At 44.5% G+C, this 20,601-nt stretch overlaps 5 protein-coding genes across 6 annotated transcripts; 2 read left to right on the top strand and 3 right to left on the bottom strand.

Annotated features, from left to right (window-relative positions):
- The first annotated feature begins 192 nt into the window (after positions 1-192).
- On the top strand, positions 193-3,737 carry LOC108106511 (heat shock 70 kDa protein cognate 5). Its single transcript, XM_017213605.1, has 6 exons — positions 193-405; positions 517-563; positions 815-1,393; positions 1,673-2,777; positions 2,839-2,979; positions 3,048-3,737. Exons 1-6 carry the CDS (start codon positions 316-318, stop codon positions 3,144-3,146), a joined length of 2,061 nt encoding a protein of 686 aa, XP_017069094.1. The 5' UTR covers positions 193-315; the 3' UTR covers positions 3,147-3,737.
- Positions 3,738-3,775: 38 nt separating this feature from the next.
- LOC108106509 (ATP-dependent translocase ABCB1) lies at positions 3,776-10,132 on the bottom strand. The gene is made up of 9 exons (XM_017213603.1): positions 9,140-10,132; positions 8,027-8,252; positions 7,679-7,962; positions 5,606-7,556; positions 5,236-5,541; positions 5,026-5,165; positions 4,404-4,965; positions 4,199-4,345; positions 3,776-4,140 (listed from the first exon to the last, which is right to left on the bottom strand). The coding sequence occupies exons 1-9, from the start codon at positions 9,253-9,255 to the stop codon at positions 3,940-3,942; spliced, it is 3,933 nt and encodes a 1,310-aa protein (XP_017069092.1). The 5' UTR covers positions 9,256-10,132; the 3' UTR covers positions 3,776-3,939.
- Positions 10,133-10,236: 104 nt separating this feature from the next.
- On the bottom strand, positions 10,237-12,672 carry LOC108106513 (SET domain-containing protein SmydA-8). Its single transcript, XM_017213607.2, has 6 exons — positions 12,377-12,672; positions 11,863-12,314; positions 11,044-11,472; positions 10,870-10,977; positions 10,615-10,799; positions 10,237-10,533 (listed from the first exon to the last, which is right to left on the bottom strand). The coding sequence occupies exons 1-6, from the start codon at positions 12,509-12,511 to the stop codon at positions 10,292-10,294; spliced, it is 1,551 nt and encodes a 516-aa protein (XP_017069096.1). The 5' UTR covers positions 12,512-12,672; the 3' UTR covers positions 10,237-10,291.
- Positions 12,673-12,769: 97 nt separating this feature from the next.
- On the bottom strand, positions 12,770-16,450 carry LOC108106510 (ubiquitin carboxyl-terminal hydrolase 20). Its single transcript, XM_017213604.2, has 5 exons — positions 16,287-16,450; positions 15,825-16,188; positions 14,965-15,769; positions 13,518-14,905; positions 12,770-13,434 (listed from the first exon to the last, which is right to left on the bottom strand). Exons 1-5 carry the CDS (start codon positions 16,368-16,370, stop codon positions 13,148-13,150), a joined length of 2,928 nt encoding a protein of 975 aa, XP_017069093.1. The 5' UTR covers positions 16,371-16,450; the 3' UTR covers positions 12,770-13,147.
- Positions 16,451-16,713: 263 nt separating this feature from the next.
- LOC108106744 (SNF-related serine/threonine-protein kinase) lies at positions 16,714-20,595 on the top strand. Of its 2 annotated transcripts, none has more exons than XM_017213982.2 (9): positions 16,714-16,938; positions 17,240-17,473; positions 17,541-17,759; positions 17,838-18,013; positions 18,075-18,441; positions 18,502-18,627; positions 18,683-18,809; positions 18,872-19,534; positions 19,600-20,595. In XM_017213982.2, exons 2-9 carry the CDS (start codon positions 17,268-17,270, stop codon positions 20,305-20,307), a joined length of 2,592 nt encoding a protein of 863 aa, XP_017069471.1. In that variant the 5' UTR covers positions 16,714-16,938; positions 17,240-17,267; the 3' UTR covers positions 20,308-20,595. The 2 variants fall into 2 exon arrangements, with proteins under 2 accessions (XP_017069471.1, XP_017069470.1); XM_017213981.2 differs by having other exon boundaries at positions 17,203-17,473.
- The last annotated feature ends 6 nt before the right edge of the window (positions 20,596-20,601 follow it).

The following is a 20,601-nucleotide window of genomic DNA, read 5'->3' as shown; positions in this document are numbered from 1 at the left end:
AAGCGAATCTGTAGGTTTCCGAAGACCTGTCACTTAACATCTAGTTAGCTTTCATTCACTATGTTTTAAAACCACATTGTGCTGGAAACGAAGTAAAATATTTGAATTTTTTTACACAACACAAAAATAAAGAAACACTACCTCAACATTGGTAACTCTGGCACTCGAGCTTCGGCGAACTATCGCATAGTCTGCTAGAGAAGAGGCATTCACTTACCTACAGTCCGCTCACGGGAAGAAACGTGCTCTTCTGACGAAATTTTTGCTTTTAATTTGACAATTGCTCGTGTGAAATTGCAGAAGTAAAAAGCCAAAATGCTGCGAGTACCCAAGTTTCTGCCCCGCCTCGCCCGCCAGGTCGGCGTAGTTCCCTCAAACATATCCGGAGCTTCTAGCATGTTCCGCGTAAGTAGATTACCCCCCAACCCCCCCGACTATTATATAAAATGCCGCATGCGGCTGGTGTTCATGTTTTACGGGAAGATTCTATAACCAAGCACCTTTTTTTCCTTGCAGAATCTGCCTGGTGCTAGCAATGGATTATCTTCCCAACTGCGTTACAAGTATGTAAAACTAAGTTATTTATTTTTTGTTTTTTTCAAATACCAAACCCCGCTTATGTAAGCACTCGGCAAACACAAGAATTTCCAGAAGCAACCTTAAGTTGCATCATAATATATGATGTTTAAAGAAATTGTAGGTCTAATTGAAAATATCTGTACTTAGAAACGTGGTGCTTATCTGCACTTGTGGCCGGCTGCCTTATCAGCGCTCTGTATCCATATGCCCATTTAAAACCCATCCCATATTCTAGGTCCGGTGAGGTCAAGGGTGCTGTTATTGGCATCGATCTGGGAACCACTAACTCTTGTCTGGCTGTCATGGAGGGCAAACAGGCTAAGGTGATTGAAAACGCCGAAGGAGCCCGTACCACACCCTCCCACGTTGCCTTTACCAAGGATGGTGAGCGCCTGGTAGGCATGCCCGCTAAGCGCCAAGCGGTGACCAACTCGGCAAACACCTTTTACGCCACTAAGCGTCTGATTGGCAGGCGTTTTGATGATCCTGAGGTAAAGAAGGACATCACCAACCTGTCCTACAAAGTCGTCAAGGCCTCCAATGGCGATGCCTGGGTCTCTTCCACCGATGGCAAGGTGTACTCCCCCTCTCAGATCGGTGCCTTCATCCTGATTAAGATGAAGGAGACCGCTGAAGCTTACCTGAACACTCCTGTAAAGAATGCTGTGGTCACCGTGCCTGCCTACTTCAACGATTCCCAGCGACAGGCTACCAAGGATGCTGGTCAGATCGCTGGACTCAATGTGCTTCGCGTAATCAACGAGCCCACTGCTGCAGCTCTAGCCTACGGAATGGACAAGACGGAGGACAAAATGTGAGTATTCAATATAATAATAAGATATAATTATATCTAAGCTAGTTTTCTAATTTACTGATTATCTTTATATAACTATGTTCTAAAGCTTTAAAAAGATATTTTACAAAAGAAAATTATCGTAACTTCTATTAATAAATATACTAAAGTTCTTGTTATGATTGTTTTTAATGTGTAATCTTTATAGACTCAATCGCCGCCAAGGGTCTTGTCTATAATTCACTTTATACGGATTTTATCTAGCAAAACCATTTAATTCATAAATTTTTTCCGTTTTAGCATTGCCGTTTACGATTTGGGCGGCGGCACCTTTGATATTTCTATTTTGGAGATCCAGAAGGGTGTGTTCGAGGTCAAGTCCACCAACGGTGACACTCTGCTGGGCGGTGAGGACTTTGACAACCATATTGTAAACTTCCTGGTTTCTGAATTTAAGAAGGACAGTGGAATTGACATCCGCAAGGATAACATTGCCATGCAGCGTCTAAAGGAGGCTGCCGAGAAGGCGAAATGCGAACTCTCTTCATCTCAGCAGACCGACATCAATCTACCTTATCTGACCATGGATGCCGCCGGTCCTCAACACATGAACCTGAAAATGACGCGCTCAAAGCTGGAAAGCCTTGTGGGTGATTTAATCAAGCGCACCATCCAACCCTGCCAAAAGGCTCTGTCTGACGCTGAGGTCTCCAAATCTGAGATCGGAGAGGTGTTGTTGGTCGGCGGTATGACCCGTATGCCCAAGGTGCAGTCCACCGTACAGGAGCTGTTCGGACGTCAACCGTCTCGCTCTGTGAATCCCGATGAGGCTGTTGCCGTTGGTGCCGCCGTACAGGGTGGTGTGCTAGCTGGTGATGTCACCGATGTGCTCCTGCTTGACGTTACTCCCCTGTCGCTGGGTATTGAGACCCTGGGAGGAGTGTTCACCCGTCTTATTTCCCGCAACACTACGATTCCCACCAAGAAGTCGCAGGTCTTCTCGACGGCCAGTGATGGCCAGACCCAAGTGGAGATTAAGGTGCACCAGGGCGAGCGTGAGATGGCCAACGACAACAAGTTGCTTGGCTCCTTCACATTGGTTGGAATTCCCCCGGCACCTCGCGGTGTGCCCCAGATCGAGGTGGTGTTTGACATCGATGCTAACGGTATTGTGCACGTTTCGGCCAAGGACAAGGGCACAGGCAAGGAGCAGCAGATCGTTATCCAGTCCAGCGGTGGTCTGAGCAAGGACGAAATCGAGAACATGATCAAGAAGGCCGAGGAATACGCCACAGCTGACAAACAGAAGCGTGAGCTGATCGAGATCGTCAACCAGGGCGAGAGCATAGTCCACGACACCGAGACTAAGATGGAAGAATTCAAGAGCCAGCTGCCCGCTGAAGAGGTAATCAATAAAGAAACAATTCATATATTTAAGAAATACTAATGTTCTAATTTAATTATAGTGCGAGAAGCTGAAGAAAGAGATTGCCGATCTGCGCACGTTGCTGGCCAACAAGGAAACCGCCGATCTTGAGGAGGTCAGGAAGGCTACTTCATCGCTGCAGCAGTCATCCCTGAAGCTCTTTGAGCTAGCCTACAAGAAGGTATGTCATTAGCTTTTGAATGATCTGCTTCTTTTTAGATTTTACACTGACATATTTTTTAATTTCAGATGTCCGCTGAGCGTGAGAGCAGTGGTGGAGCCAGCTCCACTGACAGCAGCAGTTCGAGCGACACTTCTGGCGAAGCCAAGAAGGAAGAGAAGAACTAAATTAGGCAACCATAGTCATAGTTGTTGTTCCCCTATTTAATAATAACCGCTTCTGGATTTCGATTAAGTTCTACGTTACACACAAAAACACGTCATATTCCTTTTTCGAATCATGAAACACAAAAAGCCACAAGCATTTACCCAAAAACGTGTAGTAAAATCTATAAGGTGCGATCATGTCAAATCAGACAATGTGACTTCCAAGCAAAAAGACGTAGACAAAGCCGCTAGGGAACCAAACCGGTCGACTGCATAAAGTTTTTATTGTTTGTTATGCAATCAAACCTTTTTCTCCCTTATCTAATTCGCGTGGTCAGTGTCTTGTGTTGTGTTCCTGTAAGATTTTGATTATTTTTACGTATATTCTAAACTAGATGTAGTTGTACAATAACGAGCACAGCACAAAAACTCAATTTGCAAAGCGGCCACGGCGTTTTAGACGCGGACAACTAAATAGATGATCATTTGGAGGTCCTACTTTAAGCTAAATTGTATTTTGGTTTCCAGTGGACAACCAATTCGACTGGGTAATATGCAATTAAATTTAAACAAATCGATGTAAACTTAAAATAAAACAAAAATAAACATTTACATATAAAAATATCTTTATATTTCTTACAATGATGTAAAGTTCAAATTAAAATTCATTCATAAATTCTGGAAGTTATTAAATAATTAGTGGTGATAAATAATCTTAGTTTAGCTTAACTATGGAGTTTTTGTACAAATACTAAACAGTGTCGTTGTTCGCAATTGACTAAGTTAAATAATTGCCTACAATAATGTTGTAGCTCTACATGGCTCCGCTCTGAAGTTTGTAGAGCGTGTAGTAGAGTCCTCGTTTCGCGAGCAGTTGTTTGTGATCTCCGGTTTCACAAACTACTCCATTCTCTAAAACAAATATGACGTCCGAGTGCACGACAGTGGATAGTCGATGGGCTATGCTGATCGTAGTTCGACCCTCAGAGGCAGCATCAAGTGCATCTTGGACAACCTATTAGAGATTTAAGAAATTAATTAGTCGGATCAGATGCAGAGTTCTGTACACTTACCTTTTCACTTTCAGCGTCCAAGGCAGAGGTGGCCTCGTCGAGCAGCATGATCTTGGGATTACGGATGAGGGCTCTTGCAATAGCAATACGCTGCTTTTGACCTCCAGACAACTGGGCACCCTTCTCACCCATTCTCGTATCATAGCCCTAAAAAGATTCACGAAATTATTATAATTGATAAGATATTCTGGATTAGGTAACTTACCAATGGTAGGTTGGAGATGAAGTCGTGGATATTCGACTTTTTGCAGGCCGAAATGATCTCCTGATCGGTCACATTCCTTGAGTTATCACCGTAAGAAACATTTTCCCTAATTGTGCGATCAAAGAGGATTGGCTCTTGGGATACAATTCCCAATTGATTGCGCAGATTTGACATCGAAACGTCGCGGACATCATGTTTATCAATAAGAGTGGCTCCTTCATCAACGTCGTAGAACCGCTGAATGAGCTGGATGCAAGTAGACTTGCCACATCCGGAAGGACCCACTAGAGCTACCTTCTGACCCTTGCCAACGCTTAGGTTCAAGCCCTTAAGCACCTGAATCTCTCGACGCGTTGGGTAGCTGAACTCCACCTTGTCATAATGGACGCTTCCCTCGCAGTGCCAGGGAGCTCGAGAAACTCCTGGTCGATCCACAACCATCGGCTGGCGGCGAAGGAACGTAAAGATGGTCTTAGCTGCCGTGATACCCTTTTGCATGTTAGGAGCAAAGGCCAAGGCGTTGGCAATGGAAGCTGTTCCCATGATCAGAGCTTGGGATACCCTAAACGATTGTCAGATGTTAGGAATATTCTTGGATATCTTTGGTAATCACTGCACTCACTTAAACACATCGCCGAACTCGATTCCGCGGTTGATCACACACCAGGTACCATAGTACATGCAGGCGGCATAGGCAAAGAACATCAGGGAACGGGCAAGACCGTAGACCATTCCTCGATAGTGGGTGTTCCTCTTGGATATCTTTAATAAGGGTATTAAATATACATTAATTAGCAACAATGTAAAGTCACTATAAATTACATGGATCTACCTTAACAGCAGGAATCAGCATGCCAATGTAAGTCTGGTGGAACATTTCCTCACGGCCCAAAGATGCCACAGTACGAATGTTGGAAACCACTTCAACAGCCAGTTTGGTGCAATTCTCCATGGTCTTGGCGGATCCCATGTTCTCCTTTGCCATGAGAGTACGTTGCATGTAGAAGGCGATTAGGATGAAAGGAGTAAAGGCCAGGGCCACCAATCCCAGGCTCCATTCGTAGTACATGGACAAACCGATACCAAGGGCGAGAGTAGAAATCGATTGAATGATGGTTCCAATTCGCTGACCAGTGGCCTGATGGAATAATAAGATCATTAATAAGTTTCGATAACTAGTTGCATATGAACTATTAACTTACACCCTGAACTGCTGCAGCATCTCCAGAGAGTCGAGCACATAAACTTCCGGTACCATTGGCCTTATCATCGAACCATGCAACCTCCTGTCGCAACATCGTCTCAAACATAAGTCCACGGAGACGTTCCGTCAGTCTCTCTCCGGCGATTCCAAAGAAGTAAATCTGGAAGAAAGTGGCAATGCCCACTACGATTCCAGCAATCAGGAAGTACAAACTGTACTGGTTGGAGTTTTCGCGCACATATTCATCGTTATCCTTAACCGAAAGAACCTGCAGGATGCTGCCAAAGAGTACGGCAAAGATGGGCATGGCGCAGCCCATGATCACAGAGGAGATGCAGCCCACTGTGATCTGCAACCACTCCGGTTTGCTCATCTTCATTACCTCATTCATGGGTTTAATCTCGTTGGGGTTCTTGACCTTCTTCTTTTTCTTTTTCTTATCTGACACGACCTCCTCTTCGTCCTCATCCTCGTGAAGTACTTTGATTTCCTCGTCATCCTCATCCTTGATGTCAAAGTTCTTGTAAATGTCGCCAGTGGGACTCAAGACTGAACCATCATCGTCACCCAATTGGGTAGTTACTAGGTTATAGTAGTGATCCTTCAGTCCCATCAACTCCTGATGCGTTCCACTTTCCACGACCTCTCCCTTGTTAATCACCACAATCCTATCTGCCCGACGAACGGTGGACAAACGATGAGCAACTATAATGGTGGTTCTTCCAGCGCTTACTTTCTCCAGAGCAGCTTGTACCTTGGCCTCACTGGCGGTATCCAGAGCAGAGGTGGCTTCATCCAGTAGCAGGATCTCAGGGTCTCGGATAAGCGCTCGAGCAATTGCAATTCTTTGCTTCTGACCTCCAGACAGCTGAGCTCCGCGCTCACCCACCAGGGTGTCATATCCTCTGGGTAGCTTTTTAATGAAAATGGCAGCATTGGCGGCGGCAGCAGCTGCCTCGATATCTTCACGGGTTGCATCCTCTCGGCCATATCTGATATTTTCGTAAATGGAAGTGCCAAAAAGGACTGGTTCCTGACCCACCACTCCAATCCTAGAGCGCAGCCAGTTAATATCAATATCCTTAATATTGGTGCCATTGAAGTAGAGATTTCCAGCCTGGGGATCATAGAAACGCTGCACCAGCTGGATGCAGGTGGACTTGCCACAGCCTGAGGGACCCACCAGGGCGACCGTCTGGCCGCGATGAATTTTCAGATTTAATCTGTTTAAAATGGGAATCTCTGGTCGCGTTGGATACTGGAACTCTACCTCTTTGAATTCAATAGTAGTAAGGGGCTCATTTAACTTTTTACCCTGAGCATCAATGGGATTAATGGTGGGGATCTGTTCGATGATGTGGAAGACTTTGGCACATGCTCCCTTTGCGATTCCAAAGGCTTCTATATAGGGAGCAGCCATACCAATATTCATGGAACCCATCATCACTGAGAAGAATACGGTAATCATGGTACCGGCATCGTAGTTCTCATATGCCGGATCTTTGTATCCCTTTAACACCAGACCAACTCCATACCAGAAGGCCAGAGCGTATGATGCGTAGATGAAGAACCAAAGCAAACCGAAACCGATTCCGGAGAACATATTCCTCTTGATGTTAAGGAACTTGGCGGCAACCACACTTTCCTTGTAGGCGGCTACTTCCTTTCCTTCCCCCTCAAATGCTTTCACTGTCCGAATGCCAGATAGAGCACCTTCAGCTACCACGGCTGCTCCAGCGTACATCGTCACCTCCTTTTTGGCAAGTCGGGATGTAGCAACGGATACCAGACCCATGGCAATAAAAGTCAGGGGAAGACTGGTCAAACACACTAGCGATAGCTGCCAGCCCTTGATAAAGGCTAAGACTAAAGATCCAACGAAAGAAACTAAGTAATGAATGAACATTACTACTTTTTCAGCAAGTCCATCTTCCATCTTGGAAAGATCTCTGAAAATGGAAAGAAGCACATTAAATTAGTTGGATATCAAAGTGATATATATAACAAATCGTGATCTAAAAGATAATAGTTGATAGTAAATAATCATAGTTTGTAGTAATCGTGTACTTACTCATTCATTCGGCTGGCCACTTCACCACTCTGGTTGAAATCGTACCACTTCATGTCCTGATGAAGAATAGAGCGGAAGAACTTTGAGCGGATGGTTAGGATTTGGGAGTGGGCCGCATAGTTGAAGCAGGTGATCGAGAGATATGAGCACACCAACATTATGATGCCGATGTACGTGTTCTGCAGGGAGAACTCTCTCACTTTGTCCAATAGCATAGTTCCAGCATCATCATCAGCTCTATAAGATTTTCCCCCTGCTGCCAAACCACCCAAATCGATCATGTCCTAAGGAATTTAGATAGATGTAAATAACGGTCTAAGATATAAAAAACTTTAAAAGATAACTTACATTAGCCAAATTGCCGAAGATCAAACTGTTGGCTGGAGTGGTCAAGCCTGTGGCCACAGCTGACAGTATTCCGATCAAGTAGAGTCCACGATCCTTGTTGGTGGCATACCGGAAGAGCTGAAAGTAGCTAACCTGCTTGACTTCCTCCTTATAGCGGAAGCCATCCTCCTCATCGCTCGCATCCGCCTCGTCATGCTTCGACTTCTTTTTCGATTTGTTGGGTTCACTGCAATAATAGTAAAGGGTGTCGCCCACCAAATCATAGATTGTTATCAGTAAGTCGATTATATTGACGCCATAGCCATGAACCCCACAAGTCAACAAATCGCCAATCTCTTATCACAACCCTTATCTGCTTATGACACTAGCCAATGGAAGTGCTTTCAAAGCTCCAATAGGACTATGTCCACGCTTCGTTTTTGCACAACGAAGTCACTATCTGTAGTATTATATAGCCAATGAGAGTCTGTTATAGAGATTGCCTGATCGGTTGGCTTTCTTATTTACTGCTTATATAGGTTTTGATACAATATTAAACCGACAGCTAATACACTCGATCAATTGTTATTTTGTTAAGAAATTTTCATATAATAACTTAAAGCATAAAAAAGTAATATATGTAAGAAACTAAGACTCTAGAAAAGAGCTCTACAATTTGTAGAATTTCCTTAAAGCAGATGATATTTTTGTATCAAAATAAACTTGAAATCAATTTAGTTAATATAGCTCACTTCATCAAAAGACAGTACAAACCTATAATATAGGTATACAAAAAAAAAATACAATTGGTACCTAACCACTGTGTACGAATAATTCGCAATGTCATCGTTGAAGAGCATAATTGTCAAAGGTGAAAAACTTCAATGGAATTCATTAAACGCGATATAGATTTTGTTAACCACTCGATGAACACATGTCAATTAATTAAAATACGAGTTCCAAACTTTTGACCAGAGATTAGTTAGATTAGTTTTGCTAATTAACAAGCCATTAAAAATGTTTAATAACCCTTCAGGCACACAGTTTTTATCAAACACTTGTATTCACAAAATTTCCTGCTTCCTATTTCTTATATCCTTAAAGGACTTTTATTTTATACTTTTATAAACTCACAAGCTCTTTCGGTCTTTTTCCGAATCCTCAAATTTGCTGCTGAGGACAATATTTGTTTTGTACTGCGATCGCGAATTCACATCGTCCTTGACGATGTCGCCGTTCTTAACGGTCATCGTGTATATATACTTCGAAGGTTAAGACTAAGTATCACAATATATCAATCCGTATGGGCTGTTAGAATCACATGGGCCAAAAAAGACCTGATGGCAGTGCAGACTAAAACAGACTATTAGAATATAGCAGCGGGTTTGGGCTTATATTAGAATGCCCTCCTGGCCAGAGTGGTGCCTTATCAACTGATAATGCTTGTTTATCAATATATTGAACATGTATAAAATTCTTAAGAGTAACGGTGAGTTCCGTCTGCTTGTGAAATTCGTGGTCAAATGGTATTTAATGGCTGCACGTGAAACCAAAACTGATGAAAATGATTGAATTGTTATGACTGGGAGGGTAATTCCCATCAAGATCTAAAATAATTGAATGAAGTGGGGTAAATTCTGTAACCCTAGGTCAGTCATTTTCAAATTGTGAATAATTGTTGTTAAGGGGAAATAATTAAAAAATATAAATAAATAATTGAAATATTTTATTTTGTCTGACTACCAAATCAAATTCTTAAGGGTTATAAATGAGCATAATGTATGGCCAAAGATAAGTTTGTAAAATTTCCCATAATACCGTTCTTTAGATAAAGTTAAGTCATCATTATCAGGCAGAGAGAATAATGAGTAATTACTCATCTATATATACGATTGCAACAGATTTTGATTAGCTATTACTTAAGCATCTGCAAGTAGTGAGGGTTTGGTGACTGAATAATAAACCATTAATTACTATATATACGCCACCACCTGTTGGGAATAAAAGCAATTCGGAGCTTTAAGCAAATTATAATGTCACGGTTCGCAAGCACTGGACTTGAATTATTATCCTTATCGCGTAAACTGTCAGCACGACTGACTCACAAATCGATAAATACATACGTAGAAAATCAAATTGGCCAACAACTAATGACGTTGGACCTATGAATGTGATGACATGACTGGCAAATTTCATGCTGGCTTAGCGCCTATGAACCGCAATTAGTGGGATATAGTAATGACAATTTATTGGCAATATTGATACATTCGCTTATTAACTGATTGCCTAAGAGATCCTGGTTACCATACGCAGGGCATCGCGGTTGATCTTGGCCTGCTTGAGCATGTGGCCTTCAACGAAAATGTCCGATTCGTATTGCAAATAGTTGACACACTTTTCCACATAGAACAAGGACTCCTCCAGACGATCCTTGGGCGACAGGCTCGATTCCAGGGCTACCCGACGGGTCTGCTCGGCAATCGCCGAATGCAATTCGAAGCAAAGCGTGCCGAGCGTGCGAACTTCGCCTATCGAGTAAACAAATAATAACAACAAATGACCACTTGAGATAACGCTGCGTATACGTAATTATCGACAAATAAGCTTACACGGCGTTAGTGTCTCGTATAACTCAACGAGTTCTCGGGCATAAGTTAACTTCAGCAAGAGCTTATCATCTGGAATAACCATCAGCTCCTTTTGATCCTTGGCCAGCAGCTGGACAAGAAGTATTTTTATTTCACTCATATGGAAGTGCTTAGGAGGCAGCCACTTTTCGTAATGCTTAAGATACCTAAAAAATAAAGATATTGCGTGATTTTGAATATAGATACTCCTTACATCTTTTACTGAGTTTCACTTACTTTAAACCATTCTCAACGTTTTTCTCCATGCTCTGTATATCCTTGCCAGCCCGTTCCAAAATCCGTTCTACATAATGCTTCTGCACCTGTTTATGACACTCCAGGCACCTGAATAATATCTCAAAAACCATTAAAATTCGAGATTTATCATAAGTAATATCTAAGAAGACTTACCGCCAACTACCGTTCCAGTCTTCCGCCTTGATGGGCAGCATAAGACCACCGCACTGCCGATCCTCGCATTTAATGGCACTGTAATTGGTTCCCAACTCGGTCACATCCACACATCTCTCACAGGTGCACTTGAAGAGCTTAGTCTGCATCAGATGGCGCTGACGATCGGCGGTGCCCCACACGGCGTCCGAGTAACAGATGCTCAGATGGGCATTCTTCTTGATCTCCCGCGGTGCCCACAGGATGCAGTGCCCGTTCTTATTGAAGCTCTTGGCCAGATTGGGCAAGCAAGAGTTCTCCGTGAAGGAGGCCGTGTAAAAGACAGCCACATGCGGGGGATCAGTTGTTGGCACTTCGTGTCCATTGATCTGCAGGGCACCCACTGCTTTCATAATCTCCTCCTCACTGAACTTCTGGGTTTTAAAGAATCTAGAGGAATCAGAATATGTTTTTATAGTTTTATCTTAAATACTTTAAAAATATTTAAATATCAATAAAATTTGATTTATGATTTCAATCTAAATATATATACTTACATACATACATAAATGATTTTAGATTAAAATGCTGATAGCGATCTAATTATAAATATTTATGAACTAGACAGTAAAACAAATATAACGTTGAGATATGTACATATATGTATATATATGTATACCGCAATGTATACCAATAAGAGATAAGATAAGATTGTTTACCTTTACATAGTCAGTCTTTTTTTTTTTTGGAATTCGCTTCCCTCAGTTTGTACGCAATATTTATGAATAGATAGTACTCAGACGATTGCAATTCAGTTTAATCATTATTAAATATACCTACTTGGGGATAAACTGTCCGATGCTGGCCAGATCAGCCTTCCATTGGTTTGATCCCCTTCTAGTCGACTCCAGTGACTCCAGCTCCTGAAACTTGGCGGCCTTCTCGGGACTAGTTTCGCCAATCAGCAGACACCTCACGGTGCTTAAGCACGTGTAGAGAGGATGAGGTCCACTAAACTCCTGAACATTAACTTTCTGACCCCGATCTTTGGTAAGGCTGCACTCTGCTTTGTGTTCATCCAGAGATTTGCACTCCGGTCCGCACAGTGGCCATCCGCATTGTTCGCATTCGATGTGATCGTCGGCCTCGATACCGTTCAGACATCCCAGGCAAACGGGAGCAGAGATCTGGGCGGGTCCCCGCACCAGAGGTGCTTCCTTAAGGATTATCTCATAAGGTTTTATAGTACGAGTGGCCACCAGATGCCGGCCAAGTTGCTCATTGTGAGCGATCTGCAAAAGTGTTGAGGTTATGTTGGACCTTCGGAACCTTTGGATGTCAATAAGTACGGCACCTTGAATGGATGGCAGCTGGGCTTGTGAGTCTTCCAGTCTTGCTTTTGGTGCTGGACACTGCAGTACGATACTTGGTTACAGTTGGAGCACTTGTTCTTTGTCGGCTCCTCGCACACATGGCAGGGATTCATCATACCAAAAGCAAATGTACTATCCAAAAGAGATGGTTTTCAGCCAGACAATCCGCACCCGCACTCTCACACAACTGCTAGATGTGCATCCACCTCCGCACGCCTCACTGAATCTCTATAAACTGGGCCAGCTGAAGAGCAACACACATCTGCTACCTTGCTCTACGCTCAGTCCTCTATAAATAGCTAAAATTCGTCGCTCTTGAGTGGACCAATGCTGTGCGGCGTGCCACCCTAACCGTAATGAAATAAAACGAAGGATTGATTTTCTTTATTTTCTTGTTGTCTGGGCTATGCTGAAAGCCTAGATTCACAGAACCCGCAGTTTGACCAAGATTTCTACGATTTATTTGCTATTGTTACACCAATTAAAGCACTCCATACTATATACAAAATCACCCTTGGCCAGGAGCTGGTAAAACATAACTGGTAAGGCGCCGGGTAATACGATTAATTTATAAATACAGTTTTTACATAACTTATATAGCCTCCACCCCAACAAAACACTGAGGTATAAAATTACTGACGCTTTCGCTTACGCGTAAACTTGGATTTCGGCCTGCGCTTAGGCAGCGGCGTTTGGCGTCTCTGGCCAAGGGCACTATCTCCTACTTCTTCTCGCTCCTCTGGTGCCGTCGATCAAATATCAGTCTCGTCACTCGGCCCATTGGCCTCGCGCAGGGTCACGAACTTTTGGAGCGTGACGTTCCCCTTAGTGGTACCGGTGCTGCCGGTCCTGGAGCTGTGACGCGGTTTGTTCTTGTCACGCGACTTTTCGTGAACACCGTTCACCTGGAAATTATCGCTTTGGAATGGTATAGAAATCGGTAAGCTATATTCGCTCGGAAATGCATCAGTTCGGTCCTTTTCTTTATCCCGCTGCTCGGTAACTAGTGGATCGACATTGGTGTGGGCATTGTAGTTTCCTGCAAAAAACAATAAGAGATGTCAAAGTATAAATAAATTTACAAAGACCATTTAATAATGGGTTTAAGTGCCCATTAACAACCTTTGGCTCCAAACATCTCGGCATGCTGTTTAAATGCACTGCGGTTTCGTTTGCCTCTCTTCCGCATATTTAAACGCAGAGCGGACACCTTCAATTTGGACCTGCTGCGCTTGGACTTTGGACTATTTGGCCGTAGATCCGACTCCGCCTCCATCGGTTGACGCTTGGCCGTTAGGCTTGGACTGGGACTGAGACTTGGGCTCGGAGTTGTACGGCGGCCCAAATTGCTTTCGGTGTCGGAATGATTGTGCTGATAGTTGGCTGTCGCAATCACCTCATCTTCGTCTTCCTCCTGATCCTCATCATCGTCGCACTCATCGTCCTGATCGATGATTTCAATTTCCTCGGCTTCATCGTCATCGGAAAGAGCCTGCCGCAGCATAATTTCTGGACCACCACCGTAGATGTTATGCAGGAATCGCCAAAGGCGGGCATTTAATTGGGCGTAATCAGAGCCCAATCTCACACAGCTTACAGTGGCAGTTCCATTAAGCGAACCATTTTCAGTGGAAGCAGAGATGCCTTCGTTGGCAATCGGTCCTGGGTCTTTGTGAGTTTTCCCGCGCGAAAACTGCTGCCAAGATCGCAACCAGGGCATTGCGATCGCATAAATGGCTGTCGAGTCGAACTCGCTCTGTAGGCCATTGTACTTGGTAAACTCCATAAGCTCGTAATATTGACGACGGGATAACGTTTCTGCCGCCCGCTTACAGATCTCGCACTCAAAGATTATGTTCACCGCTGGTCCGCCGCCAAAAGTCTGATAGAGATAGTCCCACAGCGGCTGCGAGATAGGCACTGCAATCTGACTGATTATGTCCGCCTTGGAATGTAGAATACCACCGTGGGGGCAGAGCATATCCTGGTTATTTATCGGTCCAGGTTCCGAGAAGGTGGCAAGCCTTGAGAGCCATTCTCGCGTTATATAAAATTGAATATCCGAGTCACATAGGGGATGTGTAGTAGACAAAGTCATTGCCTGATCCCTTACTATCTTCATTTGGGGGTTATGCTTCTGGTAAAACAGAACATACGCTTGGCAGCTCTGAACCAGTTCCGGAGAAACCTCTGACACAAATTGATCATCGAACTCGTACCATTTTCCGTTGATCGCATTACGTGCATAGCATGTATAATGGCCACCACCCACCGTTCCATGGTGACAAATCACGGACGACAGGTTGTAAATAGGCACCTCGCTCTTGCAGTCTTTGTGGATGTATGGCCGCATGTCGAAACCCTCCAGCGGAAAGTAAACGTCCGAGGAGATCTTTGAGCTGTAAGACAGATCGTGCCGAAAGCGCTTCAGATGGATGCACAGAACCTCGGGCAAAGTGAGGACACGGGAGTACTTTATACCCGTTCGGAGTTTATTACAGCGCTCGCAGCTAAAACAAAGTAATCACTAAAGATTCTATATCTTTAATATCTTAAAGTGAGCTCTCACCTGTACATGTTATCTCCTTTCAACTCGTCTGCACTAAAGAAACTTGCCATGCAGTCATAGAGCGTTACAGAGGGTCCGTAGATCCATGAGCGGAGCATGTTCCACATCCAAGCCAGCCAGCCCTCGTTGGTCCTAGCGGATGTTTCGGCGGCATTAAGGCTCTGCACACTCAAGCTGTGCGCCTGGTGGAGAACGGTAAGGAAATCGCGATTAGGAATAGGCAGCGAAAGGTCCTGGAATGTTTCCTCGCGCGTAGATACGCGATCACAGGTCAAGCACTGCACGGAGGACAGGAGCTTGCCGTCGAATACGTCACTGATAATTGATCGAGACGCCTCTACCGGCTTCTGGGCTTCGTTAGACGATGCACTTTTTTGCTGGTGCTGTAACTGTGATTGCTGCAAGTGCCCTGTATGACCTTCCGGCAGGGCGTTGTTAGAACTGTTTGTTCGGCAAGGTGTCACGAAATATTCGGTCTTCAGCAACACTTCAGCAGACCGCTCGGACATGCTGCTTTCACAGGTATCGTACTCGCTCTCGGAAGCCGCAGGAGTCATAGATGTCGGGGCCGTCTCATCCTCGTTGTCGTCGTCTGTTTCGTTGGCCTGTTGCTGTTGATTTAACTGCGACTGGGACTGAGCCTGGTTCAGCGTCTGTGGCAGGAAGGAGACCTGTTCTGTCAACTCCTCATGTAGTTGATCCATGAAACAGCGCAGGAACTCCTGAGTGTCGTGTTGCTGATAGCCGCGGAACATTGGGTGCACCGTACGAATACCGTACAGAATTCCACGCGGAGCAATATTCTCTGCAAAATCTTATACATGAATACATATTCCAGTTAAGAAGATAAAGGACAGAACCTTTGGGATCGTCGACCTCCTGCCAGATGTCCTGCATCAGACGACGGTAGCTCTTGGCCAGACCGCCGGGCTTGCAGCGGCGGGCACTCTGCTCTGCTATGTACTCCACCAAGTCACTGCAGTTGATGAAGTAGTGCGTCATCGGTGGCAGGTTGCTTAGAGCCTGCAGAGCCGAGTTCATGTAGCATGTGTTGGCAAGGTTCTGCAGACCGACAAGTCCTGTGCCCGAGCCTCTGGCCTTGTCCTTTTCAACATTTCCACTACCGCCCGAATCCCGCCTGGCCAGTGAATTGAGAGAACCGCTGAAGAGCTTATCGTGACATCGGCTGCTCCTTGGGTCGCTCATGGCGTAGCCGTTCGCCAGCTGTACGGAAGAAAATCGAAAGTCATGTAATAGAGTCCAAAACAAAGCCAACGAAAGGGATAGTTCGCCTGGAGCGGATCTTGCCCCCATCAGCTAACCTTGTGGCACTGGTCGCAGTCTACGGTGTGATTGAGGTGGTCTACATGTGGATTGTACTGATTTCGGTTGGGACTTAAACTCATTATAGCTCACTGGCTGCCTATGTTATGTTTTTTGATATTTTAATAGAGAATTTTGATTGGAACAACCGAAGAAAAGGCGTTTGCGATTTTAATCGGTATTTTTGGTATTCAATGGAGGTGTGACCAAGCAAAATACCACGAAGTCTCCGGATTGTTTTCCAATCAAAGCATCAACGCTTTTAAAGGCCCAGTTTACTCTTGAAAAAATTCAATGATTATTTTTCGACTAGTCTGTCAATTTTAATCTTAAACAACTTAATATATTCGAATGTAAATTTTCCAATACGAAATGTCTGATTTATGAAAACGCTACGTTCCATCTCTACAAATAAGCCGTTGGTCACACTAATTATAATTTCAGAAAAAACGCAGAAAATAGTCGAAAATGTGTATACAAAAAGTGTAACTAAGCGTTTTCATGAGTGATAAGGGCCAAGAGTTTAGTGCGAGAAGTTCGAGCGGCCAGTGAGAGCCCAGGTTTAGTTGCCCCCATCCCGGAATGGGTCGCGCATCGTAGTTTTTTCTGCATCTGCTGGCGGAGAATTTAACTTCCCCTCCGCTGTAAAAGGTAAAACGGCCCTGCCTTTCCGCATCCCCTTGTGTAACAGCCCTGCCTTTGCAATGTTCCTTCTCGGCACCGAAAATAAAAAGGACACATCCGAATGAATCATTAATTGAGAGCAGGACAAGAAGTGTACACTTGCCTCAGTGTAAAAGAAAGCTCCCCTGCCTTTCAATCTACCACATATGTATTACATCAAACCCCGTTCATAAAGAAGCACTTAAACGGCGAACATCCCGTGCCCGAAATGATAGACCTCTATAATTATAGTTTTAGCTAATCGCTGATAGTTGTGCCTAACACGCAGGCCGTTGGAAGATTGCCAAGGAGCCATAATGACGCTGGAGACGCAGCCCGTTGGCGGGGTAAGCGATGGTAAGATCGCTGGGCTTTACGACCTGGAAGAGACCTTAGGATCCGGTCACTTTGCCGTGGTCAAATTAGCCCGACACGTATTCACCGGCGCCAAGGTAGCGGTCAAAGTGGTGGACAAGACCAAGTTGGATGAGGTCTCCAAGGCGCATCTGTTCCAGGAAGTGCGGTGAGTGACTATAGAAATGTAAGCTGAAACCATTTAAATAAATCCGTGCTCTCCCAATCCTTCTCAGATGCATGAAACTGGTGCAGCACCCAAATGTCGTGCGACTGTACGAGGTTATTGACACCCAGACTAAACTGTACTTGGTTTTGGAGCTGGGTGACGGCGGGGATCTGTACGATTACATAATGAAGCACGACTCTGGACTTAGCGAGGAGCTGGCCCGCAAATATTTCCGCCAAATCCTACGTGCTATCACGTACTGTCATCAGCTGCACGTGGTACACAGGTGAGAGCCCGCTCAAACTGATAATACGCCGTATTGTGTCGATCACTGATTTACGTAACCTTTGCTTCGCGTTTACAGGGACCTCAAGCCCGAGAATGTAGTGTTTTTCGAAAAGTTGGGCCTGGTCAAGCTCACGGACTTCGGGTTTAGCAATAAGTTCTTGCCGGGTCAGAAGCTAGAAACCTTTTGTGGCAGCTTGGCCTATTCGGCACCAGAGATTCTGCTGGGTGACTCATACGATGCGCCTGCAGTCGGTATGTCAGCTTCAAGAATTTTCTTTAAACCTACATTAACCATTCTGTCTTATCTCCCCAGACATTTGGTCCCTGGGAGTCATTCTGTACATGTTGGTCTGCGGTCAAGCGCCATTTGAAAAGGCAAATGACTCAGAAACTCTGACCATGATCATGGACTGCAAGTACACGGTGCCCTCACACGTGTCTACAGATTGTCGAGACCTTATTGCCTCTATGCTGGTGAGGGATCCAAAAAAACGAGCCACTGTCGAAGAGATTGCCTCCTCTGCCTGGCTAAAGCCAATCGACGAGCCCGATTCTACCACATCCGCCACGGAGCACTTTCTGCCTTTAGTCAGCCGCGAACAGCTGGGCGAAGAGGATCACGCCTTTATCATACAGAAAATGATAAACGGAAACATTGCGTCCAAGGAAGAGATATTGCAGTGAGTAGAACACAAATAAAACCAAATATTTCTGGCTGACCTACAGTGACGTCATTACAGAGCTCTAGACAAGAATAAGTACAATCACATAACAGCAACATATTTTCTGCTGGCGGAATTACGTCTGCGACGGCGTCGAGAGGAACAGGCCCAAAAGCAAAGGCTTCTCAATGATCCCAGCATAAAGTGAGTTCAGATTGCCCAAATAATGTCAGCCTTAACCTTTATATACATTCATAAGAGTGGGAGATGCAAGTCGCAAACCCGTGCCTGAGAAACCAAGTCCAACCGAAGCCTCGAAAGGAGGAGTACCCATCAGCATTAATGTGACTCCTGCAGCTCAGTTCGCGAACGACGGTGGCAAGCCGGTAAGTTAATTAAGTATTTATTTAAATCGCAGTAAATCTAATTATACAAATTACTTTGATAGGACAAGCGCAGTAGTAAGTGCAGCATCGTGCGCGAGGAGGACGAAGAGGAGTCTGCCACAGAATGCTCGGACATAGGCAATGAATTAAAGGTTACGTCGTCGCGGCGCGAGGCAATCTCAGATTCCATATTCAGTAAATCAATGCATGAGCGTTCCAGCTCTGAGCCCGGAAATCAAATACGAGGAGACCATATAGCCAATAGCGGAGTGCCAAGCCATTCACGCACAAAGATTGTCGTCTCGGTGGATGCAACGCTGGCCCAAAAGCTCAAACAGATGGAAAAATGTGCCAAGATAGATGAGGACACACTCAGTGGTCTCAAGGAACTGGAAATTGGCAAACTAAAACCTCTACCTAGCAGCAGCAAGAATCCGGTACTCACGCACCGACGCACAAAGCTGAACAAGATTCGAACACCTTCCTGCAGCAGTTCAGAGGCATCAGACGATGACACCAAGACGCGAAATAAGAAAAAGATCAACAAGTTTGTAGGCGACACTCCAGTGCGGTTTCGCATGCATCGTCGGGACTCGCACGACGACTCGAGCGACTCACAGGATCAGCTATATCCGCCTCCCGGCTCGGCCAGTGGTACGGCAAATTTTATCTCTAAAAGCGGCTCCGTAAGTGGCAAAAAAGAAGGACAATCGCAGTATAAAGAGGTAAGGTTTTTTAAAATGACATAATTTAGTAGTTAAAACTATATAATTCACCAAACTCATTTTAGCCAAATAATAAATCCGATGAAAATCGCAAATCTCACACACAAAAAAGCCGGAAACAGCACAAGGATCATGTTGATAAGCATTCCCACGCTGATAAGCAGCAGGCAGAGGTCAGCACAGCTACAACAGGAAACTCCACGAACAGGAGGCGACGCATTCGAGAGAGTCAGTCGCTGGACCGCATAACTGAGGCTCAGGAGTACGAGATGCGGCATCGCTGCTATGCCGAGAGCGAAGCAGCATCCTCGTCGTCTTCGTCCACCCAACATATCGATCAGAGATACTCTCTTCTTAGCCTGAACACTAGCACATTCTCCGTTGCCGAAACCAAGGAAGAGTATGATGAGGAGGTAGACGCTACAGATGCCACGGACCAAATCATGAATACTTTGAATGCAGCCAAAGCTACGCTTCAACAAGAGCAATATTTTAATAATAATACAAATCTTAGTAGGAAATTCAATCACAACTACAAAAATAACAATCACACCCAGAGCATCATCCACATTAGCAGCCAGAAAGCCAACAGCAAGAAGTCCAACGAAACACCAAAAGATATTTATAATCTAAACTCAATCGAGCAGATCGACTTGATTTTGGAGGATAAAAGCCTTACCAAAGCAATACACGTTACCGGCTCTAAATGCTTTGTCACCATGAAGAAAATCCGACGGTTGGGAAAATACTTTCCCATGATGAACTTCTCTTAATAGACACAGTTACTTCATTGCAAGTGCATTCTAAATATTAAAAAAACTTCAGTTAAGAGAACTACGTAGAGAATATGCATGTATTAATTAAAACGTATAAACGTCAACGTTATCCCCCGTATATAGGAAAAGCGCGCGAGAATATTTAAATTTAGAGGTAGCGTAATTGTTTTGTCTGTCGTCATTACGCTTAAATTATTCTAAATATATTAATTTATGTATAATTGTAAGTCTAATCACTCAATGCAATATTTAGTGAAAATACATTAATGCCCATATGACATTGGACTAAAC

Source organism: Drosophila eugracilis, unplaced genomic scaffold (genome assembly GCF_018153835.1).
Source record: "Drosophila eugracilis isolate 14026-0451.02 unplaced genomic scaffold, ASM1815383v1 contig_81, whole genome shotgun sequence".
NCBI lineage: Eukaryota > Metazoa > Arthropoda > Insecta > Diptera > Drosophilidae > Drosophila > Drosophila eugracilis.
Note: the sequence above shows the minus strand (reverse complement) of the source record. Positions and strands in the feature narration are given on the sequence as shown.